The sequence below is a fragment of the Anomaloglossus baeobatrachus genome, chromosome 1, assembly GCF_048569485.1.
Source record: "Anomaloglossus baeobatrachus isolate aAnoBae1 chromosome 1, aAnoBae1.hap1, whole genome shotgun sequence".
In the NCBI taxonomy this organism is placed as follows: Eukaryota; Metazoa; Chordata; class Amphibia; order Anura; family Aromobatidae; genus Anomaloglossus; species Anomaloglossus baeobatrachus.
This window is the reverse complement of record NC_134353.1, coordinates 753303040-753325124: the sequence shown is the minus strand read 5'-3', so window position 1 is coordinate 753325124 and position 22085 is coordinate 753303040. Positions and strand designations below refer to the sequence as shown.

At 41.6% G+C, this 22085-nt stretch overlaps 1 protein-coding gene across 2 annotated transcripts in view; it reads left to right on the top strand.

Moving 5' to 3' along the window:
• The window catches only part of HECTD4 (HECT domain E3 ubiquitin protein ligase 4), a 366009-nt gene that overhangs the window by 222401 nt on the left and 121523 nt on the right, over positions 1 to 22085 (top strand). For both annotated transcript variants that reach the window (XM_075323933.1, XM_075323925.1), the window contains exons 38-46: positions 5956 to 6037; positions 6361 to 6563; positions 6801 to 6936; positions 7827 to 8009; positions 8771 to 8935; positions 13380 to 13549; positions 13807 to 13922; positions 14979 to 15082; positions 15157 to 15318. In XM_075323933.1, coding sequence (XP_075180048.1) covers positions 5956 to 6037; positions 6361 to 6563; positions 6801 to 6936; positions 7827 to 8009; positions 8771 to 8935; positions 13380 to 13549; positions 13807 to 13922; positions 14979 to 15082; positions 15157 to 15318 — 1321 coding nt within the window. The remainder of the gene's footprint in view (positions 1 to 5955; positions 6038 to 6360; positions 6564 to 6800; positions 6937 to 7826; positions 8010 to 8770; positions 8936 to 13379; positions 13550 to 13806; positions 13923 to 14978; positions 15083 to 15156; positions 15319 to 22085) is intronic.

The following is a 22085-nucleotide window of genomic DNA, read 5'->3' as shown; positions in this document are numbered from 1 at the left end:
CTATCAGGATGCTTTTGAAAAGAAGTATATGCTTCCCTCAATTTATGGGAGGTTTCAGTAAATTTAAGATGAGCCTTTTTCTTCAAATAGGAAACATGTGCTATCGTTCTGCCCCGTAATACTGCCTTCGCCGTATCCCATAATAACATAGGTGTGTCTTTATGTTGATCATTATGTACCATAAATTCCGTCCACCATCCCTTTAATTTCAAGGAAAAATCTTCGTTATCTTTAAGGAAGGAAGGATATCGCCACAGATAGTCCGTTCCTCTGGGATAAATGTTTGCTAGGTCTAGCAATTTTTTGTCTTTTAATGTTTAAAGCTTTAAATACTCCAAGGAAAAGATTTGTCGCGTGGAAGGAAATTAGCAGATGTTGTGTTTTTACAAGAGGTGAAATTTGCTAGATACTCATCCTAAAATTCATAATAAAAAGTTCCCACACATTTTTCCTTCTGTAAACGAAAAAAAAAAGAGCAGGGGTGTTAATTATGATTGAGAACACTATAACCTTTGATTTAATTGCGGAATACAAAGATACTAAAGGGAGATTGTTCTTAATTGCAAACTTGGATAATAGACCTCATACATTAGTTAATTTATATGCGCCAAATAAAGGGCAAATTAGTTTTTTAAATAAATTCATGTCCAAAATCCAAGAGGTCAGAAAGGGAGATCTCCTTATACTGGGTGATTTTATTATTGTCCCAGATGCTCACCTTGATTCTACAGTTCCAAATAAAGGAATTTACCCAACATTAAAAAAAATGACTTTTTGCAAATGAACTTTATGATATTTTTCGTTGTTTGCATACTTCCTCTAAAGAATATACATTTTATTCAGAACCTCATCAAACCTTTTCCCGTATTGATTTAGCTGTTACAGATATTTTTTCTATTACGAAATTTAAAAATTTTACAATAAATCATAAAACCTTTTCGGACCATTCCTCAATTATTTGTAAAGTAGATTTGGGCATCCCAACAAATATGGATTATATATGGAGATGCAATTCAACATTAATACATACTCCCCATTTAAAAGAAGAATTAGAAACCAACATAAAAAAATACTTTCAAGAAAACACGTCTGAATCTATTTGTCACATGGAATGCATATATGGCAGTAATTAGAGGTCATTTAATTGAAATTTCGGCTACAATTAAGAGACAGAGAAAAGAATTAAGAATCTTCAAACACAATTAAAAGATCTTGAGGATTTACAAGAAAATTCTCCAACTCCCTCGCAAAATATTCATCGTCAAATCCTTGGGATAAGAACAGAAATTAAAATCTCCCTTTTCTTTGAGCATGATAAATATATAAGTGCAATCAAGGCAAACCATTATGCTTCAATTAATAAACCCACTAAATATATGTCCAGAAAACTGAAAGAAATTAGGATTCAAAACAGAATAAGAAAGATTAAGAAACAAAATGGGGAAGACTGTTTTCATCCAAAACATATTGTAGCAGAATTTGGAAAATATTATAAAAATCTTTTATAATCTTAATTCTTGATCCACAAACTCCTCAGCCCACAAAAGACGTTATTGATACCTTTTTTCTAAAGTCAATCCCCCTCAATCTCAGAAGACGAATTATCTACTTTAAACTCTCCATTTGTATTTGATGAGGTAATAAATGTAATTAAACTGTTACAAATTGGATAATCCCAGGTCCAGACGGTTTTACAAACGAATATTTTAAGGCATTTCCCAACTTACTAACTCCACACCTAGTCAACATTTTTAACAAAGCTACTTTTAACAGGACAGTTCCCCAAGGAAATGCTCCAAGCCACTATAACTTTAATTCCTAAAACTAAGGGAGACTTAGGTCTATAGTTTTTAACGAATTCTATCTCACTTTTATAAATTCTGATAAAATTTATTCCAAAATTATCGCTAATAGACTAAAAAAGATTCTACCCAGTCTAATTTCTAATGACCAGCTAGGTTTCATTCAAGGTCGTCAAACATCTGATGGTACCCGTAGAATAATCAATCTGATCAACATTATGAACAATAAGAAGGATCCAACATTACTTATCACTCTTGATGCCGAAAAAGCATTTGTTAGAGTCAATTGGTTATATATGAAAACAACCTAACTTAAATTTGGCCTAAAAAATCAAATTTTAAATTCCATTCTTGCTCTATATTCTTGTCCCTCAGCAAAAGTATATGCAAATAAATTTTTATCCATGTCATTTAACTTCACTAAAGGAACATCCTTGATGGGTACCATATCTCCTTTACTATCACCCTAATCCTTGCTGAATATATCAGAGAAAATGCTAATATTGAAGGAATCCAATTAAAAAATAGTGAGTTTAAGATTTGCCTGTTCGCAGATGACATCATATTATCCTTATCAAATCCAGTAACTTCCATAACAGAAGTTCTGTATAGTTTAGATGAATTTGCAAACATTTCTTTTTTTTTTTTTTTAAAGTAAATATTACAAAATCAAATATTTTAGAATTTAATCTCAGTCATGGTATAACAGATGAAATTAAAAATCTAACAGATTTTAATTGGGCTACACATACAATCTCATATTTGGGAATTGAACTAACTAGGTATATAAAATCCATAATTAGCATTAATATGGAGAACCTAATTTAAAATAATTCAGTCAGACTTAAAAAACTTAAAGTATGAACTCACTTGGTTTGGAAGAATATCCTCTATTAAAATGTTTATTCCAAAAATATTATACTATTTTAGAACTATTCCCCTTTTTATTCCAGAAACTATAACTAACTAAATATATAACTATATTCTAATGAAAAAGAAAAAAAGAGGAGGCTTAGGCTTACCTAATATTTACAGTTATTTCTATACTAACTTAAAGGGGTGGTTCACCCATATTTTTTATTGTCTAGATCGATATTATATTGAGAAACAATGTTTCTCTCAAATACCTTGTGTTGTCAATAGTGCCTGTGAGAGGCGCTATTGCAGACCGCTGCTCCCCGTCCAGTGACGTACCCGTCCAATGCTGCCTCGTCACATCCGTGCGGCCGGCTACAGTCTTCCAGACTCTGAGCTGTGAGCGGTGTTTCACTGCTGTCACAGCCCATTTGCTCCCCCCTCCCTCCTCCCTCCTACCACGGCGCGTCTCCTGCTCCCCCCTCCCTCCTCCCTCCTCGCAGAACGCTGCAAGCAAGAGACGTGCTGTGAGGGAGGAGGAGCAGGGAGCAGATGGGCTCAGAATGCAGCCGGCAGCACGGATGTGACGAGGCAGCATTGGACGGGTACGTCACTGGACGGGGAGCAGCGGTCTGCAATAGCGCCTTTCACAGGCACTATTGACAACACAAGGTATTTGAGAGAAACATTGTTTCTCAATATAATATCGATCTAGACAATAAAAAATATGGGTGAACCACCCCTTTAATTAGACAAAGTCAAATTTGGTTTAAAGATAATCTTACTACTACATGGAAGGAGATTGAAACTGACTTGCATAATAATATTCCTTTATATTCATTAATCATTCATAATCTAATGAATCCTCATCAACCTCTTCCTGAATCTCCCATCTTATGTGCAACTATCTTAACATGGAGAAAATTAGCGGCTTTAAATAAAAAAAGTAATAAATATGAGCAAATAAAGAATATCCCCCTCACCTTTTTCAATTGGCTCCCAGAAGTCAAAACTCCAGAATTATGAAGGAAGAGAAATATAAAAAATATTTACCAGATATTGATTTCTACAGCTATTTATCCATCAGAAAAATTATCTCCACTTTACTAAAAGACAACCATTTATTAACTGAACAATATTGTAATCTTATCTGTAATGCCAATAATAATATTGTTTGGCAAACTATGTGTATATATGAAGTCTTCAACAGAGACATTCTCTTTGAAAAAAAGGCCATTTATGATACAATGGGAAAAAGATTTAAAAAACACCTTTTCTTTGGAAAAGTGGAATAGGTGTATTAGAGATACATACTCCTCTAATATATGTTTAACACTTCATGAAGCTTATCATAAATTGCTTTCTAGGTGGTACTTTACTCCTCATAAGCTATCGCTCTTTTCAAGTAATAATTCCCATTTATGCTGGAGAGGATGTAATTTAAAGGGAGATATTCTTCACATATTTTGGTCTTGTCCCAAATTGAGATGTCTCTGGAGGGAGGTTAACCTTTTAATAAATCAAATTCTTGGAAATATCACTATTACACCTCAAATGGCTCTTCTTTCATTAGATTTAGATAGCATTACCAAAGACAAATACAGTGGTACCTCGCTTAACGAGTAACCCACTTAACGAGAATTTCGCTTAACAAGCAAAGCTTTCTGTAAATTTGTAACCCACTTTACGAGAAAGCTTTGCTGTACGAGCGAAATCCTCACTGCACACACTTCCGGTTCCATACATCCACCGTGCACTGACCCGCACTTGCAGTCTACACAAGCATGCACAAACGCGCACACACACACGCGCACACACATACAGTATTATGCCCACCTTAACTTCCGTTCCACCGCCGGCCTCGTGGATCTTGTAGTTCCCGGGTACATCGCGACTTCGTCGCGGCGAACTACAAGACTTAGGAGGCCTGCGATGGAACGGAAGGTAAGGTGAGCATATAATATAACATATGTGTACCTTTCGTTTCATCGCCGGCCTCCTGAGTCCTGTAGTTCGCCGCTGTGCTCCAGTCCACGCTGTGTATCGGCATCCATAGCGACGAGGGAGGAACTTCCTGTTGCCGCTACTGAAAGGCAGCGCGCTGGCCAATCAGAGGCAAGCGGCTCTGCCTTTGACATCAGCGCTCTGGCCGGGAAGTTCCTCCCTCGTCGTTATGGTAACGCGATACACAGCCCAGCCCCGTACCAGAGAACAGCAAGTCCATGGAGACCGGCGATGGAACGGAAGGTAAGGTGAGCATATATGTGCGTGTGCGTGCGTGCCTGTGTGTTTGTGTGCGTTTGTGTGTGTTTGTGCATTTGTGGAATGACAGAATAGGGGACCAGGATGGGAAATTTAACACGTTGTGGAACGAATCGTTTGCATTGCAATGATTTCCTATGGGAAATCTTGCTTTGCCTAACTAGTAACTTGGTTAACAAGCATAAATCCAGGACGGATTGTTCTCGTTAAGCAAGGTTCCACTGTACCTAGTTATTCATATTTTTTTAATTGTAAACATTCATATAGTGGCTAAATGGAAAAAGACAGATATACCATCTATTACAGAAATTAAAGAAACTATAATGCTTCATAATAATTATGAGAGAAGTTTCGCCACTTTTAATAATAGATTCCCAAATTTTTTGATATTTTGGGTAAGATGGAATAACCTAATGATAAACAACTCTATTTAAACATGTTGGGGTTTTTTTTTCCCTCTCCCAGTTATATATTTAATAATTTACATTTCTAAAATATCCTTGTGGTTATGATTGATCGGTATGTTGTAATTTGGTGATTTCCACTCCAATGAGTAAAGAAGACAGATTCAAAGTTGATGTATTTTATTGTTATAGTAGTTTAGTATGTAGTGGTTAAATTTAAAAGTAACATTCTATAAGCTAGAATATTGACATGTTTTCATAACATGTCTGGTTATATTCATATTACTTTGTGTTAAATTAATAAAAACATTTAAAAGAAAAAGCAATTGAAATCCCTGCGTACATTCGGCCATTGCTGCTAGACTGCAACAGGGAGTGGTGACCTAGGCTTCCAGGAATGAGCAATAAAATTTGCAATCACATGTACTTGAGATCATAGAAGTTTTGTAATAAGTAAATTGCAAAGCTGCTTCTTTTTACGAGCACATTGCAATTTTACTCATTTAAAGTGATAGGAACAACCCTTCAAGTAACTGATTATTTAATCCCTTAAGCAACCAAGCCCAGATGCCTTTGCCATATCTGTTCCTCTGAAGTCACTTATCTATATATCACTTATTTCTGCTTTATAGTAGTTCTGAGGGCCGTCCATTCCGTCTTGGCACTGGTGCAAACATGGAAAAAGTTGTGAAAATGGATCGAGATATGACTAAAGTTAGTATTGGTTTTATTTAATTTCTACTTTTAAACATTCTATTCGAGCATAATGTTTTTCTTGTTGCTATGTTGGTAAAAAAAAATGTATAGAGTAACGGAACTGTCCATATAGATATCATCATGAAACTGCAAATACTGTTCTGTGGCCAAACAGCATAATGTCTAGTATGTTCCATTGATGAGATGATGGTAAATTTAGTTCTGGAGCTTTTTCACACAACTTGTATATGAAGTATAATTTATTCTTTGAAAATGTTTAGCATTCTGTATAATTGTACCTTATATACTGTTATGTTTCTATGTGTGGTCTCACTGTGCAGAGTGGCTGCTGTGAAGTTATCACTGAAGAATCAGCTGCTGCGCTCCGCAAAGCAACAAAATGGGCCCAGTCTGGTTTAATAGTGAGTGTAGGACCACCAGTGGAAACAGTCAGTCCAGAAACTGCAAGTGGTTTATCTACTGGAGACAAGAAGAAAACTGCCCAGACGTCGGTCTGTAGAGAGAGGAATTCTGATCTTGCCAGGTACAGATTTGTGAAATTAATAGTGAATATTATAATGTCTTGTAACTGTATTGTCTGATGGCAGAAAATGATCTACATCATCCTTTATGGTCCATGATCTCTAGTACATGGCCAGCTGTAGATATGATCTGTGGTTTTTGCTTCACAAACCCTTTGTAAATTGATTTGTATTTTGAGTTTTCTGAGTTCATCATACATTCCCAAACAGATTAGTAAGTGACATTTTACTTTTCCTAGAACTGATCCTGTACGTCCTTTCATCAGTGGACATGTAGCGAACAGCATGGCTGCTGAAGTAATTGCTTTACTTCATAGTTTACTGATGGCTCCAGAGTCTAATGCAGCCCAGATCTGGACAACAACCGCAGAAAAGGTGACGTCTTCAGTGTTATGTTATTGTCTTCATTTTATCTCAGTATCTCAGGTTTATTTATTTATGGACTATTTTACCTTTCACAACTTAAGGTACCTTCACACATAGCGAGATTGCTAGCGAGATCACTGCGGAGTCAGATTCTGTGACGCAACAACGATCTCGCTACGTTTGACACATAGCAGCGACCAGGTCCCTGCTGTGAGATCGCTGGTCGTGTCGGAATGGCCTGCACCATTTTTTGATCATCGAGGTCCTGCTGGGTAGGATGCATCGGTGTGTTTGATGCCTTACCAACGACCTCGTTGACGAATCAGTGCTCAGACACGTACAGCCACGTACGGGTCCCAACGACCACCGAGATCGTTATACAGGTCGCTACGGTCGCTGTATTGTTGCTGCGTCGTTGGGAAGATCTGAATGTTTGACATCTCACCAGCGACCACGTAGCGACTTACCAGCGATCCTTATCAGGCCGTATAATTGTCGGTATCGCTGGAAAGTTGTTCATTGTGACGGGGGCTTTACCTTCTGGTTACAGATTAAAAAATAATTAACATTTCTGGGTAGTGCATTGTTTAAATATCTGTGCCCCCCATTAGCAGCTGCCTTCTGCTCCACCAATTCCCTGTCCATCTACAATGACCCCCAGCGTCTGCCTACCCTGTACATACTGTACTTTGGAGGTCTGCCACATGTCCGTGGTCACAGATTCTCCAGAGCGGCTGAGAAATTGCCAATTATTATAGATCAATGTAGTGAGGGAGAAAATGAGTGACTCTGGAACAGAAGGTCTCAGCAGAAGGGCACTAGCTATTCCCCAGTTCATCTGAACTATTTGTTCTATTTCATAACATGGGCTGATTTTTTTTTTTTTTTCTGTTTTGTAGGTTTTGTCGCGTGCCCTTATGCATATACCACAATTGGGCAAGTATGCTGAGAGCATATTGGAGAATGGGAGTGGTAGTGGCCGGAAGCTGGCCAAACTGCAGAGCATATCAAGACAAGCTGTTGCTGCTCTCTGTGCCCTGGGAGGGTTCAGGGAGACTATTAAAATTGGTTCTGAGGTCCAGGTAATGCAATTGATTAGTTTATGCGATACACTAAATAGACCTGCTGGACCCTCTCAAATCACATAATGCCATTCTATAAATGTGGTCTGCTACTCATATTGTATAACGGACTCTATTCTATTCTGGCACGTTTTAAGACTATCTAGTCTAAGTTTACACTGTCTTAAGAATTAGAAAATCTGCCCCAATGTGATCAATTGGATGTTGCTGTAAGGCTATGTGCATACTTCATTTTGTGCACGTAGCTGAGCTAATATCCAGGACCTCCTAAAGTGATTTAGCCATTTTAATGTGAAATACATATGCTATAGTTAAAGGGATATCTACACCTGAAAAAATTTTGTCGATCTTTGTTGCTTACTGAATCCTAGCCATGAGTAATAAACACACCGTTAGGATTCAGCTCTGCTCACCAGTTCCATTGGTCATCACCTGACTTGAATTATGGATTTGTTTAGTTGTGGTCATATGCTGACAAGCCTCACCATTTGCAAAGTTTGTCAATGTTCTTTTGAAAAAAAAAAAGGGGCAGAAACTCTTGTTAATACATGACCGCAACTGTACAAATGACACATTGGTGATTACTTTCTGACTGGTGGAAACAGCAAGCTGAGCCGAATCATAACTGTGTATATGTTACACTATATGTTAAAATTTTCTTAGGTGTGGATAGTCCCTCTAACTTATATTTAGTATTAATGTCTACTGTAGTTTGCCAGGCAATAAGTGATCGGACATGTATCATCTCCTTTCCCCCTTAGGTACTTGGTAAAGGTGTATCCGGGAGTGTTGGAGTGGTTGTATCTATAAATGAACAAGAAGGGATTGCAACTGTGAAATTTCCACCCCTAGACTTTAGGAAATCCTCCAAAGCATCTGATACACTGACTATCCCGTTGTTTAGACTCTCTGTCCCTCGCTCTGAGGTAAGAGCTTGTATTCTGTTACACATGTGGCTATTCGCTTTATAGAAATGTAAGAGGCTGTACTCTTGGCTTATTTCACTGTAGATAGCTTAGTACAGCATAACCTATGGGATAAACACCTAAAGTGGTATTCTAGAGGGAGGTCTGCATAGAATATGGGGGTGTATTTCAGATAGGTGATGTCTTGGAATTTTTATTATATGATTGTATAAAGAGCACAGATTTTGACCATGTAACCTATACAAATCTAAATATATATGTGTACATGGCTGATTAATCGGGTAAGATTTACCTGCTGAATTATCTCTGTATATTATAGTAAGTTATTTTTCTTTTCTTAAATAAAATAAATATATAAAGTTAATAAAGTGAATATATCATTAAAAATGTTTATTTACAATAGCTAAATTCTAGGCATTAGCAGCCAGGTCAGGCCAAATGTCCAGATATCAAGATTGATTTTGTGTGTATGTGAAAACCCAGCCTGTTCATATTCTTTTTTGTTGCCGTTGTTAAAAGGGTTGTCCACTGTTAAAGCACCCCTTCTGAATTTCTATATTTCCCCTGATAGAAAAACAGTCTATACTCCCCTCCGGTGTGGGCGTTTTCATCTGTGATGGCTCCTGGTCTCCCGGGTATCTCGTTACGTTATGTCACGTAGACCCTGCTTCACACTCGTCTCTTTGGGTCGTAACTGAGAATCAGTAGTCAGAGCACAGCAGCAGTTCTCACTTCTTCTGGGTGTCTGTTTTGTCTGAAGGAAGTGAGAGTGAAGAAGCCACTGATTGCCTGCAAGGTTCACGTGGCATAATAAAGTCACGGGAGACCAGGCACAGTCATTGCTGCCGGCACAAGACATGCGTAGAAGCCGTTTTTAATTTATAAGGGGAAATACAGCAATTGAGAAGGGGTTGTCCACGTAATGGACAATCCCTTTAAGTAGTTAATTAAAAATGTTACAATATATAATAGTCTTATACTGTGTACATGTATAGATCTGCATTGCTTGGTGCACAAACCCCATAGTTAATATTTGAAGCTTTATTCTATTACAAGGCCACAAACTATAGGTGATTACTATTTATATATTAGAGGATGTATAGTTTAAGCCAGGGTTCCCCAACTCCAGTCCTCGAGGGCCGCCAACAGTGCATGTTTTCAGGATTTTCTTAGCATTGCATGGGTGTTGGAATCATCAACTGTGCAGGTGATTAAATTATCACATGTGCAATACTAAGGAAATCCTGAAAACATGCACTGTTGGCGGCCCTCGAGGACTGGAATTGGGGACCCATGGTTTAAGCACTATATAGCACTTTTTCCCATCACCAATACAACCATACAACAGATAGAAGCAAGCAATTGTTGCTTTAACTCCAAAAGAAGTCTCCAGTTCTGATCTGAGCCTTACAGAACTATGGAGGAGACAAGTGTGGTGTAATACAGAGGCAGCCTTTGTGGGGCTTTCAGAAAAATAACTACAGGCCCAATTATTTATTAATTTAATAGTCACTACCTTGTGCTTGGCATCTTCTGTACAAGTAATTCCGTTTTCGTGGCACAGTGGTTATCACAGTGTGGCCACAACTATCTATTTAAAAGAAGACACCAGTAAGATGGTGCGAACTTCAATCCTTGTCTACCTTTACTCTACAATCTAGACCTTGGGGTCAACAGTAAAATCACAGATATGTCACCAGAGTAATTATAGATTTATAGATGAGGCTTTCCTGAGAACTGTTTGCTGCACACTCTGTCCACCCCTGTACAGAATATACTGCTGTGTACTGTAAATCTTCAGATATTCCTTTAGGCCTTTCTAGGTGAATGCTTGTTGTTTTACCAGACATTTTATAAGTTGAATAAGACTTTGACTTTATAAAAATAAGATGTCTCAAATTTGCCTGAATAAACAAGTATATGTAGTATATGGTTAATAGGAACATGACAGGGTGTTTATGCTGTCTGAACCAAGGACAGCATGTAGCAGACACTAACTGCGCCATTACACTTGTGTATGATTCACTCTGAAACGCTGCAGCTTCATAGAGAAGACATACTATGAAAAGTCAGCTGGAGACACTGTATGAGATGACTAGTCAGAGGTTGGCCCCCGGTGGCTTTTCCCCTGCTCCGCTCCCCATGACTGACTGGTCTCCTCCTATATGTGTGTGTGTGTGTGTGTGTGTGTGTGTGTGTATATATATGTATGTGTATGTATATATGTATATATGTATGTGTATATATATATATATATATATATATATATATATTTATTATAATATGGAGAGCCTTCTCACTTGCGGAAGAAAAGACTAGAAGCAATGGGATGAAACTGAATGGGAGGAGACAGATTAGATATTAGAAAAAACTTTTTTACAGCGTGGGTGATCGAGTGGAACAGACTCCCACAAGCAGTAGTCAGTTCATCTTTAATGGGAGTGTTCAAAAAAGACGGCCAGCTTCTGTGTGGGTTGGTTTAAAGGGGTGGTTCACCAGTTAGTATTCATAGACACATCAATATTATGTTGATAAAGTTTCTCTCAAATACCTTGTGCTGCCAATAGTGCCTGTGAGCGGCACTATTACGGTCCGCTCATCCCCTTCGCATGAAACACCCCCTCCGGCTTGACGTCCGGTGATGTCATGTGATGTCAGATCCAGGTGACCTAACATCACCGTAGCCGGCTCCAGGCTTCCTGAGTGACTGAGCTGTGGGTGGCGTTTCACCGCTCATCACAGCCCAGCATCTCACACGTTATCTCCTTCACTGCAGAGCGCTGCAAGCAGGAGTAATGCTGGGCTGTGAGAAGCAATGAAACTCTGCCCACAGTCTAATGACTCAGGAACATTGGGGCTCGCTGCGGTGATGTCAGGTCAACAGGAAATTGACATGACATCACCAGACATCTAAGGTCACTGCACCCGGGGGGTCATACGAAGGGGCTGAGCGTATCGGACTGTGGTCTTCCTTAGTGAGTGGGCTGTGGGCGGCGTTTCACCTCTCGTCACAGCCCAGCTTCACACCAACTTGCGGTGCTCTGCAGTGAAGGAGAGAGCGTGAGATACTTGGCTGTGCTGAGCAGTGAAACTGCGCCCACAGCCCAGTCACTCGGGGAGACTGGGGCCTGCCATGGTGTTGTCAGGTCAACTTGAAGTTGACTTGATGTAACCGGACATCAGAGGTCATGGTGGCCAGTGTGGGATCACACGAAGAGGATGAGCAGACCGCAATAGCGCCACTCACAAGCACTATTGCCAACACAAGATATTTGAGAGAAACCTTGTTTTTCAACATAATGTCATTGTGCCTATGAAAACTAATTAGTGAACCATCCCTTTAAACTTTGAGCGGGCGAATGGACCAGATGACACTGGGGCTCCCTTCCAATACCATTCTATGACTTATCAGTCTGGCAGAGCTGGGTTTGGAAAAGCTACCGGGGGGCCGACCTCTGACTAGTCATCTTACTTTTCAAAGTATGATCTCTCTGATGTGCTGGAAAACACAATCTACAATAAGACAGCCTCTTATTCGCGCTGCCAATGGTTCAAGCCGCATGAATCTCCTTTGAAGGATTGGCTTAAGGGGAATGCATCATATGTAATATAATATAATTTTTTTTTTATATATATATATATATATATATATATATATATATAATATCTCATTTTTAAATAAAACCAGATCCTGACTAATTTTTCTAATTTTTTTTTCCATACATGGCACTGAGGGCTGCCATTTTGCCTCATTATTCATTGCTCGGATTTATAGTTGCCAGAAAACCTATTGGAATCTATATATGACTCATTGGGTTCTATGGGATAGTGTTGTGGGCATGCTCTGTAAGCAGTTCGAAGGTCATACAGTAATTGGCTTTGGCCATTACCTACTGTTAATGATGTATCTTGTCTGATTTGACTCCAGCTTCATAAAAATATATCCTGTGTGACATTGTAATCATGTCTCTGATGATAATGAGAATCACCACTGGAAGTATCACTTTGAGGCTCAGTGTGAAATTTACAACTTTTTTTATTTTTTTTTTTTTAATATAGATGGTGGCAAATTAAAAAAAAAAATGAAAACCAGTGGTATTCTTAAAATATATGTTTACCATAAAAACATGAAATAATACTCTTTTTGATGAAACATTCTCTTTCCATGATGCTATTCTCAGCCGTTTATTCAGGCACATGCGATACAACTCATTTTCCCATAAAATGGTGATGCGCTGTCATGTCTGCTTTCTCGGCGTTTTTGCCGATGCCTCTTACAGCCTAGCACATGACAGTACACCCTTTTATTGATCACAACATGTAAGATTCCTATTTTATAGTGGAGATTTAATCAGAAATGACTCCAGTTAATGACATCCCTCATTTCTTAGAAACTAACTGCTTGAATTTAACTTTTTGCCGCACCAATATCCACCCCCATCAGGCATTGCCTCTTCATAAACTGTCCATTACTGAGAAGGTAGTGCAGGCAGTCCAGTCCATGTTACTCCCCCAGGAGGGATGCCTGTCTATTCACACCTCACTTCCTGCGACAGGAGATGCCTCAACTCCCGTAATGGCTGTGGTTCGCCTTCTAGCAGAGATCAGGACAAGGTAAGAATCTGATCTGCCGTTTTACACTTACACAATCAACTTATTCTTTTTGCTGTCTTTTTATATATATTTTTTTTCTTGTATTATTATTTTTTTTACTTAACCACAAATATTTGCAATATTTAATTCTACTTTAAGCCACTAAAAACAATTAGTGTCTCAGAGGGTTATGACTTGGGGTGGTTTTATACATTTATTAATGTTTTATAGCTCTCATTTGACCAATTTGGTTATTTTTTGTTGTTTTCCCTGCTTAGGGCTTGTCTGGTCATGGCTCAGCTGTTAGATGACAGTTCATTTTGTGAAGAATTTATACAGCAATGTCCTGCCGCTGTAGAAGTACTAAATTTAGTAGCCCAGGAATGTAGTCCTGGTAAGTCTGCAACATTGTATAAGGCTAAAACACTCAGACTAGGACACTTTTCTCTTAGTGCTTCATCTTGGTTTGTCTCATGAAGATGGCTACTATCCATGTGGTCCATTTGGCGTACACCAACATTTACGGAAGAGTTTGGGATTGATGAAAACAGCTGAGTAAATAGGCGATCGATCAGCAAAGAGAAATTGTAAACTTAGAACCTTGGGCTGTAGAGATCTGACGTGGATAACCTTTAAATTGCAGATAAAAGTATTTTGTGGCCCAATCCCTTTAATACATTATTTGACCTGATAATGGCCAAGCTCCAAAAATTTACTGCACTTGGTCACGGGCTTTAATCATGTGATATTGTAAATTTGCAGCATGAGAATAAAGCTTCTGCCATCTAGTAAGAGTAGGTCATGTCCTTGGATGTCGAACACACCTGGGAACCCTGTATTGAAGTCCTTATAACGCTCAGTGAGCACTATGAGCGGAATAGAAGTTTTGGTAATATCGATGCTTCTATGGGTCCTGGTGACCATATGACATCTGCAGAGCCATAGAGTCCTAGCAGACGCAGATCAGCCGGGCCAGAGACCTGTAGTCATGAGTTTTCACTGCAAAACATGCACAATAAAGGAAAATAATATGATCTAAAAAATCATATTCTAATTAATCTGGGTGCAGAAGGGCATAAATAAATAATAAAATATAAAAAAGTCACCTTTTAAAATACACAAAATATATATTTTTAAATATTAAATGCAATTGAGTGCGCGTATAATATAATAAGAAACTACTCTAAGTATCCAGATGACCATGATAACCTGTTAAATAAAATTTTCAGGTAATTAATGTGAATCACTAACAGTTAAAACAAATATACTTTTCTATATTTGCTTCACAAAACCGAGTACATAAATTACACAATAACTGTGTACTAAAAAGGAGCATCGGAGAATTGTCCGGTCATTAATGCCTTTTCAGGGGATATAAAGGTCAAAGTCAGCAGTAAAAGCCAATCCGCACTAATCTGCATATAGTACACTATGATTTCTTCAATTTCAGGTGAACGTTTGTCTGTTGTGGAAGTGCAATGTGAAAGACTGAGGATGCTGTATCGGGATTGTGCTCGACCACCGCCGCCGCCGCTTCAGACCGAGCGTAGACAGGTAGGGATTTCTTATTGTTTATCGGTTGCATAAAGTACATATCGCCTGGTAATTTCATGTGTTCCTTGTAACAGCCAAAAGAGATTACGTGGTGCCCATCGCGGATGTTCCCACCAGTGCGAGCCTGCATGTTCTCATCACATCTGACAGCTGTAACGTTTCTGGCTGACCCAAGTGCAGGAGGAGGCTTACCCCGGGGGACCTTCATCTATGCAACGTCACCTGTACCTATACAAGTAAGGAGCTTGTGAAAACCTTTAGTGTCCTAAATAAGGGATTATCCTTTATTCCTACGACAGACTTTAACGAATTTAAAAGCATTGTAGACCTGAATTTGTTTGCAAGGAAACTTAAGTGGAAAACATTTTTTATGGTAAAGGATAAAAAAACGAGTGATGAGTTAGGAATTCCTGAGGATATTCTTGAGGATGTACGATTACTTTATGGACTTGATTCTAATATTCCGAGTATATATGGAGAAGGCCCATTTACGGAATTAAAGAATAAGAGTGGTAAGATGCCTCCACTACTTGGTGAAATCGATGTTGTAGATGTCTTTGTGAATCTAGTTACGGAGGCTATTCGGAGGGGTATCAGGAATACAGGGAAAAAAACATAATCTAACAAGGGCAGAGATGAATAGCCTGAGGTCATTGGAAACGGATGCCAGCATAACCATAAAACCCTCAGATAAAGGGGGGAATGTGGTTGTGCTGGACTCGGAAAAATACAATGATCTTTGTTTGAATATCTTGGGAGACGAAAATTGTTATCAAAAGATGTTGAGTAACCCAATTCCAAGGTTTAAGGAAGAACTAAAAAACTTTTGGATATGGCCTTGGTCGACAAATTAATTGATGTGAAGGAGTATGATTTCCTTCTCCCTAGACATCCGGTAATGGCAACTTTTTATACTTTGCAAAAAAAACTATAGGGGGTGGACCCCTTAAAAGGCCGCCCCATTGTTTCCGGAATTAAGAGCTTGACAAAGAACTTGAGCACCTACCTGGACTGTATCCTGAGGCCCTTTGTGATATCACTAAATTCAAACTTAAAAGACACTACAGACTTTCTGAGAAAAATAGAGGATGTCTTCATGGAGGAGGGAATGCTACTATGTAGCATAGATGTGGAAGCATTATACTCTTCAATTCCACACAACAAAGGCCTGCAGGCAACCAGTTACTATCTCAATACAAGAGGAAATCACCTTTCCAGACACAATGATTTTATAATGAAGGCACTGGAATTTTGCCTCACTAGGAATGTGTTTACATATGGCGGTAAGTACTTCCACCAGCGCAGGGGCACTGCGATGGGGAGTTGTTGTGCCCCATCGTATGCAAATCTGCTCCCGGGCTGGTGGGAGGAAACCGTCATATTTGGAGGGAATATAGATACCAACAATATAGTACTGTGGGTGAGATTCCTGGATGATATATTTGTGATCTGGAAAGGTGATAAAAATCCTTTCTCTGAATTTGTGGTGGACCTGAATGTGAATGATCTAGGCCTAAAGTTTACCTTTGAGGCAGATGAGAACAAACTGGCCTTTCTGGATGTTTTGGTGGAAGTAGGGCTGGAGAGCCAGCTATGTACAAGTACATTCCGTAAGAAGACATCCTCTAATTCTCTTCTCAGGTGGGACAATGCACATCCCAAAACCCATAAAAAAGGAATACCAAATTCCAAAGTCAATTCATTAGAATGCGCAGAAACTGTTCAACTGAACAAAAATTTCAGGAGTACTCATCCGACCTGAAATTGAGATTGGAGGATAAGGGATACCCAAAATATTTGGTTAACGAAGCCTTTCAAAAAGTAAATGAGGTGGATCGGACAAAAATGCTGAATCCTACCCCACAGAGCACTAGAGAAAGAAATACCTTACGGTATATCACGAATTTTGATAACTGATCTGATACTGTGCCTTGCATGAGTGTGGTTTCTGTCTTGAGCTTATGAGCCAACAGCTTGTGAAAACCTTTAGTGGCACCAGGTTTTCATTTTACCAAACCAACAAATAGAATTATGCAGATAAGAACAGAATGTGGAACCATATCAAATCTATATATAGGTGGACTACACCCTTAAACAATACATTTATAACGAGAGGACTAAAAGGGGAACAAAGTCCTGGTCATATCATGACCATAAGCATAGAAATAAATCAAATACCACTTCCTTGCAAAAAAAATGTAGAACATTTATTAGAAAATATTATAGCAAGGGGTAAATTAGAACATCAACATATTACAGTCAAATTTAGCAGGTTTTTATAAGAAGACCTTGAAGATAATTCACATAGGGCCAGTAAAACCACACATCTCATAAAGTTCTTTTTAGAATGATCTACAAACACACAAATAGTGGTTTATGTTAGATATTATACAATAAACTAACACATATATAATATATGATGGTAAAAAAACACATAAATCCTATATATATATCATGGGTTTCAACATATATATATATATATATATTGGATAGTCCCCTTCTTTTTTAATTCCCTTTCATTAAAGTGCAGCCAACAGCTGGAGCAGGGTTTCAAATGAAAAACACCCATCTTAATATAATACTCCAGATATTTGGAAACCATGATCCAATATAAAGCATAGTGATCACTCACCCATGGTGGTTTGGTATACCTAAGAAAAAAACTTGTGTGTGTTCTACATTTTTTTGCAAGTAAGTGGTATTCAACAAATAGAATTGTATAATACGATTTTATTTCTTTGTCGCTCCTAATTGGGAGACCCAGACAATTGGGTGTATAGCTACTGCCTCCGGAGGCCACACAAAGTATTACACTTAAAAGTGTAAGGCCCCTCCCCTTCTGGCTATACACCCTCCCGTGGGATCACGGGCTCCTCAGTTTTCATGCTTTGTGCGAAGGAGGCACACATACATGCATAGCTCCACTGTTTAGTCAGCAGCAGCTGCTGACTATGTCGGATGGAAGAAAAGAGGGCCCATACTAGGGCCCCCAGCATGCTCCCTTCTCACCCCACTCTTTGTCGGCGGTGTTTAAGGTTGAGGTACCCATTGCGGGTACGGAGGCTGGAGCCCACATGCTGCATCCTTCCCCATCCCCCTTCGGGCTCTGGGTGAAGTGGGATTTTACCGGTCTCCAGGCACTGAGACCGAGCTCCATCCACAGCCCCTGGACTCTGCTGGATATGGAGCTGAGTATCGTCAGAGACAGGCCCTGCTACGTCAAGGTACTCTGTGTCCCCGTATATATCGCGCCCACACCGCAGCATTGCTGGGTGTGTTAGTGCGCCGGGGACAACAGCGCTGCGCGCTGGTGCCATTCCTATCTACAGCTCTGCTGAGAGGGGCATGTATTGAAACTGCCGCGTGGCCGCTGTTGTCAGTTTTTAGCGCTGCGGCGCGGCTGGGACTTGTGGTGCGCCGGGGACTTCCGCGCTGGCCGTGCATATATGACGGCCGCGCTTATTACTCGAGTCCCCGGCTTTTTGCGGCCTAGTTTCGTTTCGTTCCCGCCCCCAGGCCTGCCAGTCAGGGGAAGGGCGGGACGCTGTACAGAATGTCAGCGCAGAGGGCTGGAGTCTGCTTTGCATACTCCAGCCCTCACACTGGGCACAGTGGGACGCCAGTTTCCCGCTCTTTGTTTGAGGCACGCCCACGGTCCGCCCCTCTTCACAGGACGCCGGCAGCCATTCCTGTGTGCAGTCTAAGCTGGAGAGAGGAGACTGGGAGACCCAGACACGGGATTCTGGTGCCCACACACCCGCTTTTTTAGCGGGCGGTAAGCTGCCCTCAAGGGCTGACCCCCACTGGTGCCGAAGTGTATATTTGTATTTTATGCTTGCAGCTATACATTGCACTGTACGGTCGCGGTGATTCTCTCCTATATACCCTCCTAGATTACTCAGAGGATACTACAGCATGTCGACCGCAAAAAGCAAAGGTGCCAAGGCACAGGCTTTCTATGCTGCTTGTACCGCATGTGGGGCTGTTCTACCGGCAGATTCCACTGATCCCCACTGTGTGCAGTGCTCGGCCCCTGTGGCACTTGCTCGGCCGGGGCCTCTGCTGGAGGTGACCCAGGCAGAACCTCCTGTGAATACTGTCCAGGTGACAGGGACGGAGTTTGCAGTTTTTGCTGACAGGTTGTCTGTGACTATGACTAAAATTCTTGAAACATTGCAGTCTAGACCAGTAACTCAGGCCATGGGCACTGTTAACTCATTGCTCCCTGGTTCCCCTCAGTTGGAACAGCTCCGGGATCCGGGGGTGTCACTTACATCCCAGGGTGATGGCTCTGACACGGACGACAGTCCCAGACAGCCTATACGAGCTCGCTATGAGCGGCCCTCGACTTCATCTCACTGGTCAGGGTCCCAGCAGGGCTCTCTGTATGATGAGGCGGAGGTAGCTGATCAAGATTCTGATCCTGAGACCGCTCTCAATTTGGATACACCTGACGGTGACGCCATAGTGAATGATCTTATAGCGTCCATCAATAAAATGTTGGACATTTCTCCCCCTGCTCCTCTTGTGGAGGAGACAGCTTCACAGCAGGAGAAATTCCATTTCAGGTATCCCAAGCGTAAATTAAGTGTATTTCTGGACCACTCTGACTTTAGAGAAGCAATCCAGAAGCACCACGCTTATCCGGATAAGCGTTTTTCCAAAAGGCTTAAGGATACACGTTATCCTTTTCCCCCTGACGTGGTCAAGGGCTGGACCCAGTGTCCCAAAGTGGATCCTCCAATCTCCAGGCTTGCAGCCAGATCCTTAGTTGCAGTGGAAGATGGGGCGGCACTTAAGGATGCCACTGACAGGCAGATGGAGCTCTGGTTGAAGTCCATCTATGAGGCTATCGGCGCGTCGTTTGCTCCAGCATTCGCAGCCGTATGGGCACTCCAAGCTATTTCAGCTGGTCTTACACAGATTGACACGGTCACACGTACATCTGCTCCGCAGGTGGCACCCTTAACCTCTCAAATGTCTGCATTTGCGTCTTACGCGATTAATGCTGTCCTAGACTCTACGAGCCGTACGGCAGTGGCGTCCGCCAACTCCGTGGTTTTACGCAGAGCCTTGTGGTTAAGGGAATGGAAGGCAGATTCTGCTTCCAAGAAGTGCTTAACCAGTTTGCCATTTTCTGGTGACAGACTGTTTTGTGAGCGCTTGGATGAAATCATTAAACACTCCAAGGGTAAAGATTCATCCTTACCTCAGCCCAGACAAAACAAACCCCAACAGAGGAGAGGACAGTCGGGGTTTCGGTCCTTTCGAGGCTCAGGCAGGTCCCAATTCTCCTCGTCCAAAAGGACTCAAAAGGATCAGAGGAGCTCAGATTCTTGGCGGACTCAGTCACGCCCAAAAAAGACAGCCGGAAGACCCGCTACCAAGGCGGCTTCCTCATGACTTTCGGCCTCCTCTCTCCGCATCCTCGGTCGGTGGCAGGCTCTCCCGCTTTGGCGACGTTTGGCTGCCACAGGTCACAGACCGTTGGGTGAGAGACATTCTGTCTCACGGGTACAGGATAGAGTTCAGCTCTCGTCCTCCAACTCGCTTCTTCAGGACGTCTCCACCGCCCGACCGAGTCGATGCTCTGCTGCTAGCGGTGTCCACTCTAAAAGCGGAAGGAGTGGTGACCCCCGTCCCTCTGCAGGAACAGGGTCACGGTTTTTACTCCAACTTGTTTGTGGTGCCAAAAAAGGACGGGTCATTCCGTCCCGTTCTGGATCTAAAACTGCTCAACAAGCACGTAAAAACCAGGAAGTTCCGAATGGAATCCCTTCGCTCCGTCATCGCCTCAATGTCTCAAGGAGATTTCCTAGCATCTATAGACATCAAAGATGCTTATCTACACGTGCCGATTGCTCCAGAGCACCAGCGTTTTCTACGCTTCGTTATAGGAGACGAACACCTTCAGTTCGTAGCTCTGCCTTTCGGGCTGGCGACAGCCCCACGTGTCTTCACCAAGGTCATGGCAGCAGTAGTAGCGGTCCTGCACTCGCAAGGTCACTCTGTGATCCCGTATTTGGACGATCTACTTGTCAAGGCACCCTCTCAAGAGGCATGCCAACACAGCCTGAACGTTGCGCTGGAGACTCTCCAGAGTTTCGGGTGGATCATCAACTTTTCAAAGTCAAATCTAACCCCGACCCAATCGCTAACATATCTTGGCATGGAGTTTCATACTCTCTCAGCGATAGTGAAACTTCCGCTGGACAAACAGCGTTCACTACAGACAGGGGTGCAATCTCTCCTTCAAGGCCAGTCACACCCCTTGAGACGCCTCATGCACTTCCTAGGGAAGATGGTAGCAGCAATAGAAGCAGTCCCTTTCGCGCAGTTTCATCTCCGCCCACTACAATGGGACATTCTCCGCCAATGGGACGGGAAGTCGACGTCCCTCGACAGAGACGTCTCCCTTTCTCAGGCGGCCAAGGAATCTCTTCGGTGGTGGCTTCTTCCCACCGCTTTGTCGAAAGGAAAGTCATTTCTACCACCATCCTGGGAGGTAGTCACGACAGACGCGAGTCTATCGGGGTGGGGAGCAGTGTTTCTCCACCACAGGGCTCAAGGGACGTGGACTCAGGAAGAGTCCACCCTTCAGATCAATGTTCTGGAAATCAGAGCAGTGTATCTTGCCCTACAAGCCTTCCAGCAGTGGCTGGAAGGCAAGCAGATCCGAATTCAGTCGGACAACTCCACAGCGGTAGCGTACATCAACCACCAAGGTGGAACACGCAGTCGGCAAGCCTTCCAGGAAGTCCGGCGGATTCTGACGTGGGTGGAAGACACAGCATCCACCATATCTGCAGTTCACATCCCAGGCGTGGAAAACTGGGAAGCAGACTTCCTCAGTCGCCAGGGTATGGACCCAGGGGAATGGTCCCTTCACCAGGACGTGTTTCAGGAGATCTGTTGCCGCTGGGGGATGCCGGACGTCGACCTGATGGCGTCACGGCACAACAACAAGGTCCCGGTTTTCATGGCACGGTCTCACGATCACCGA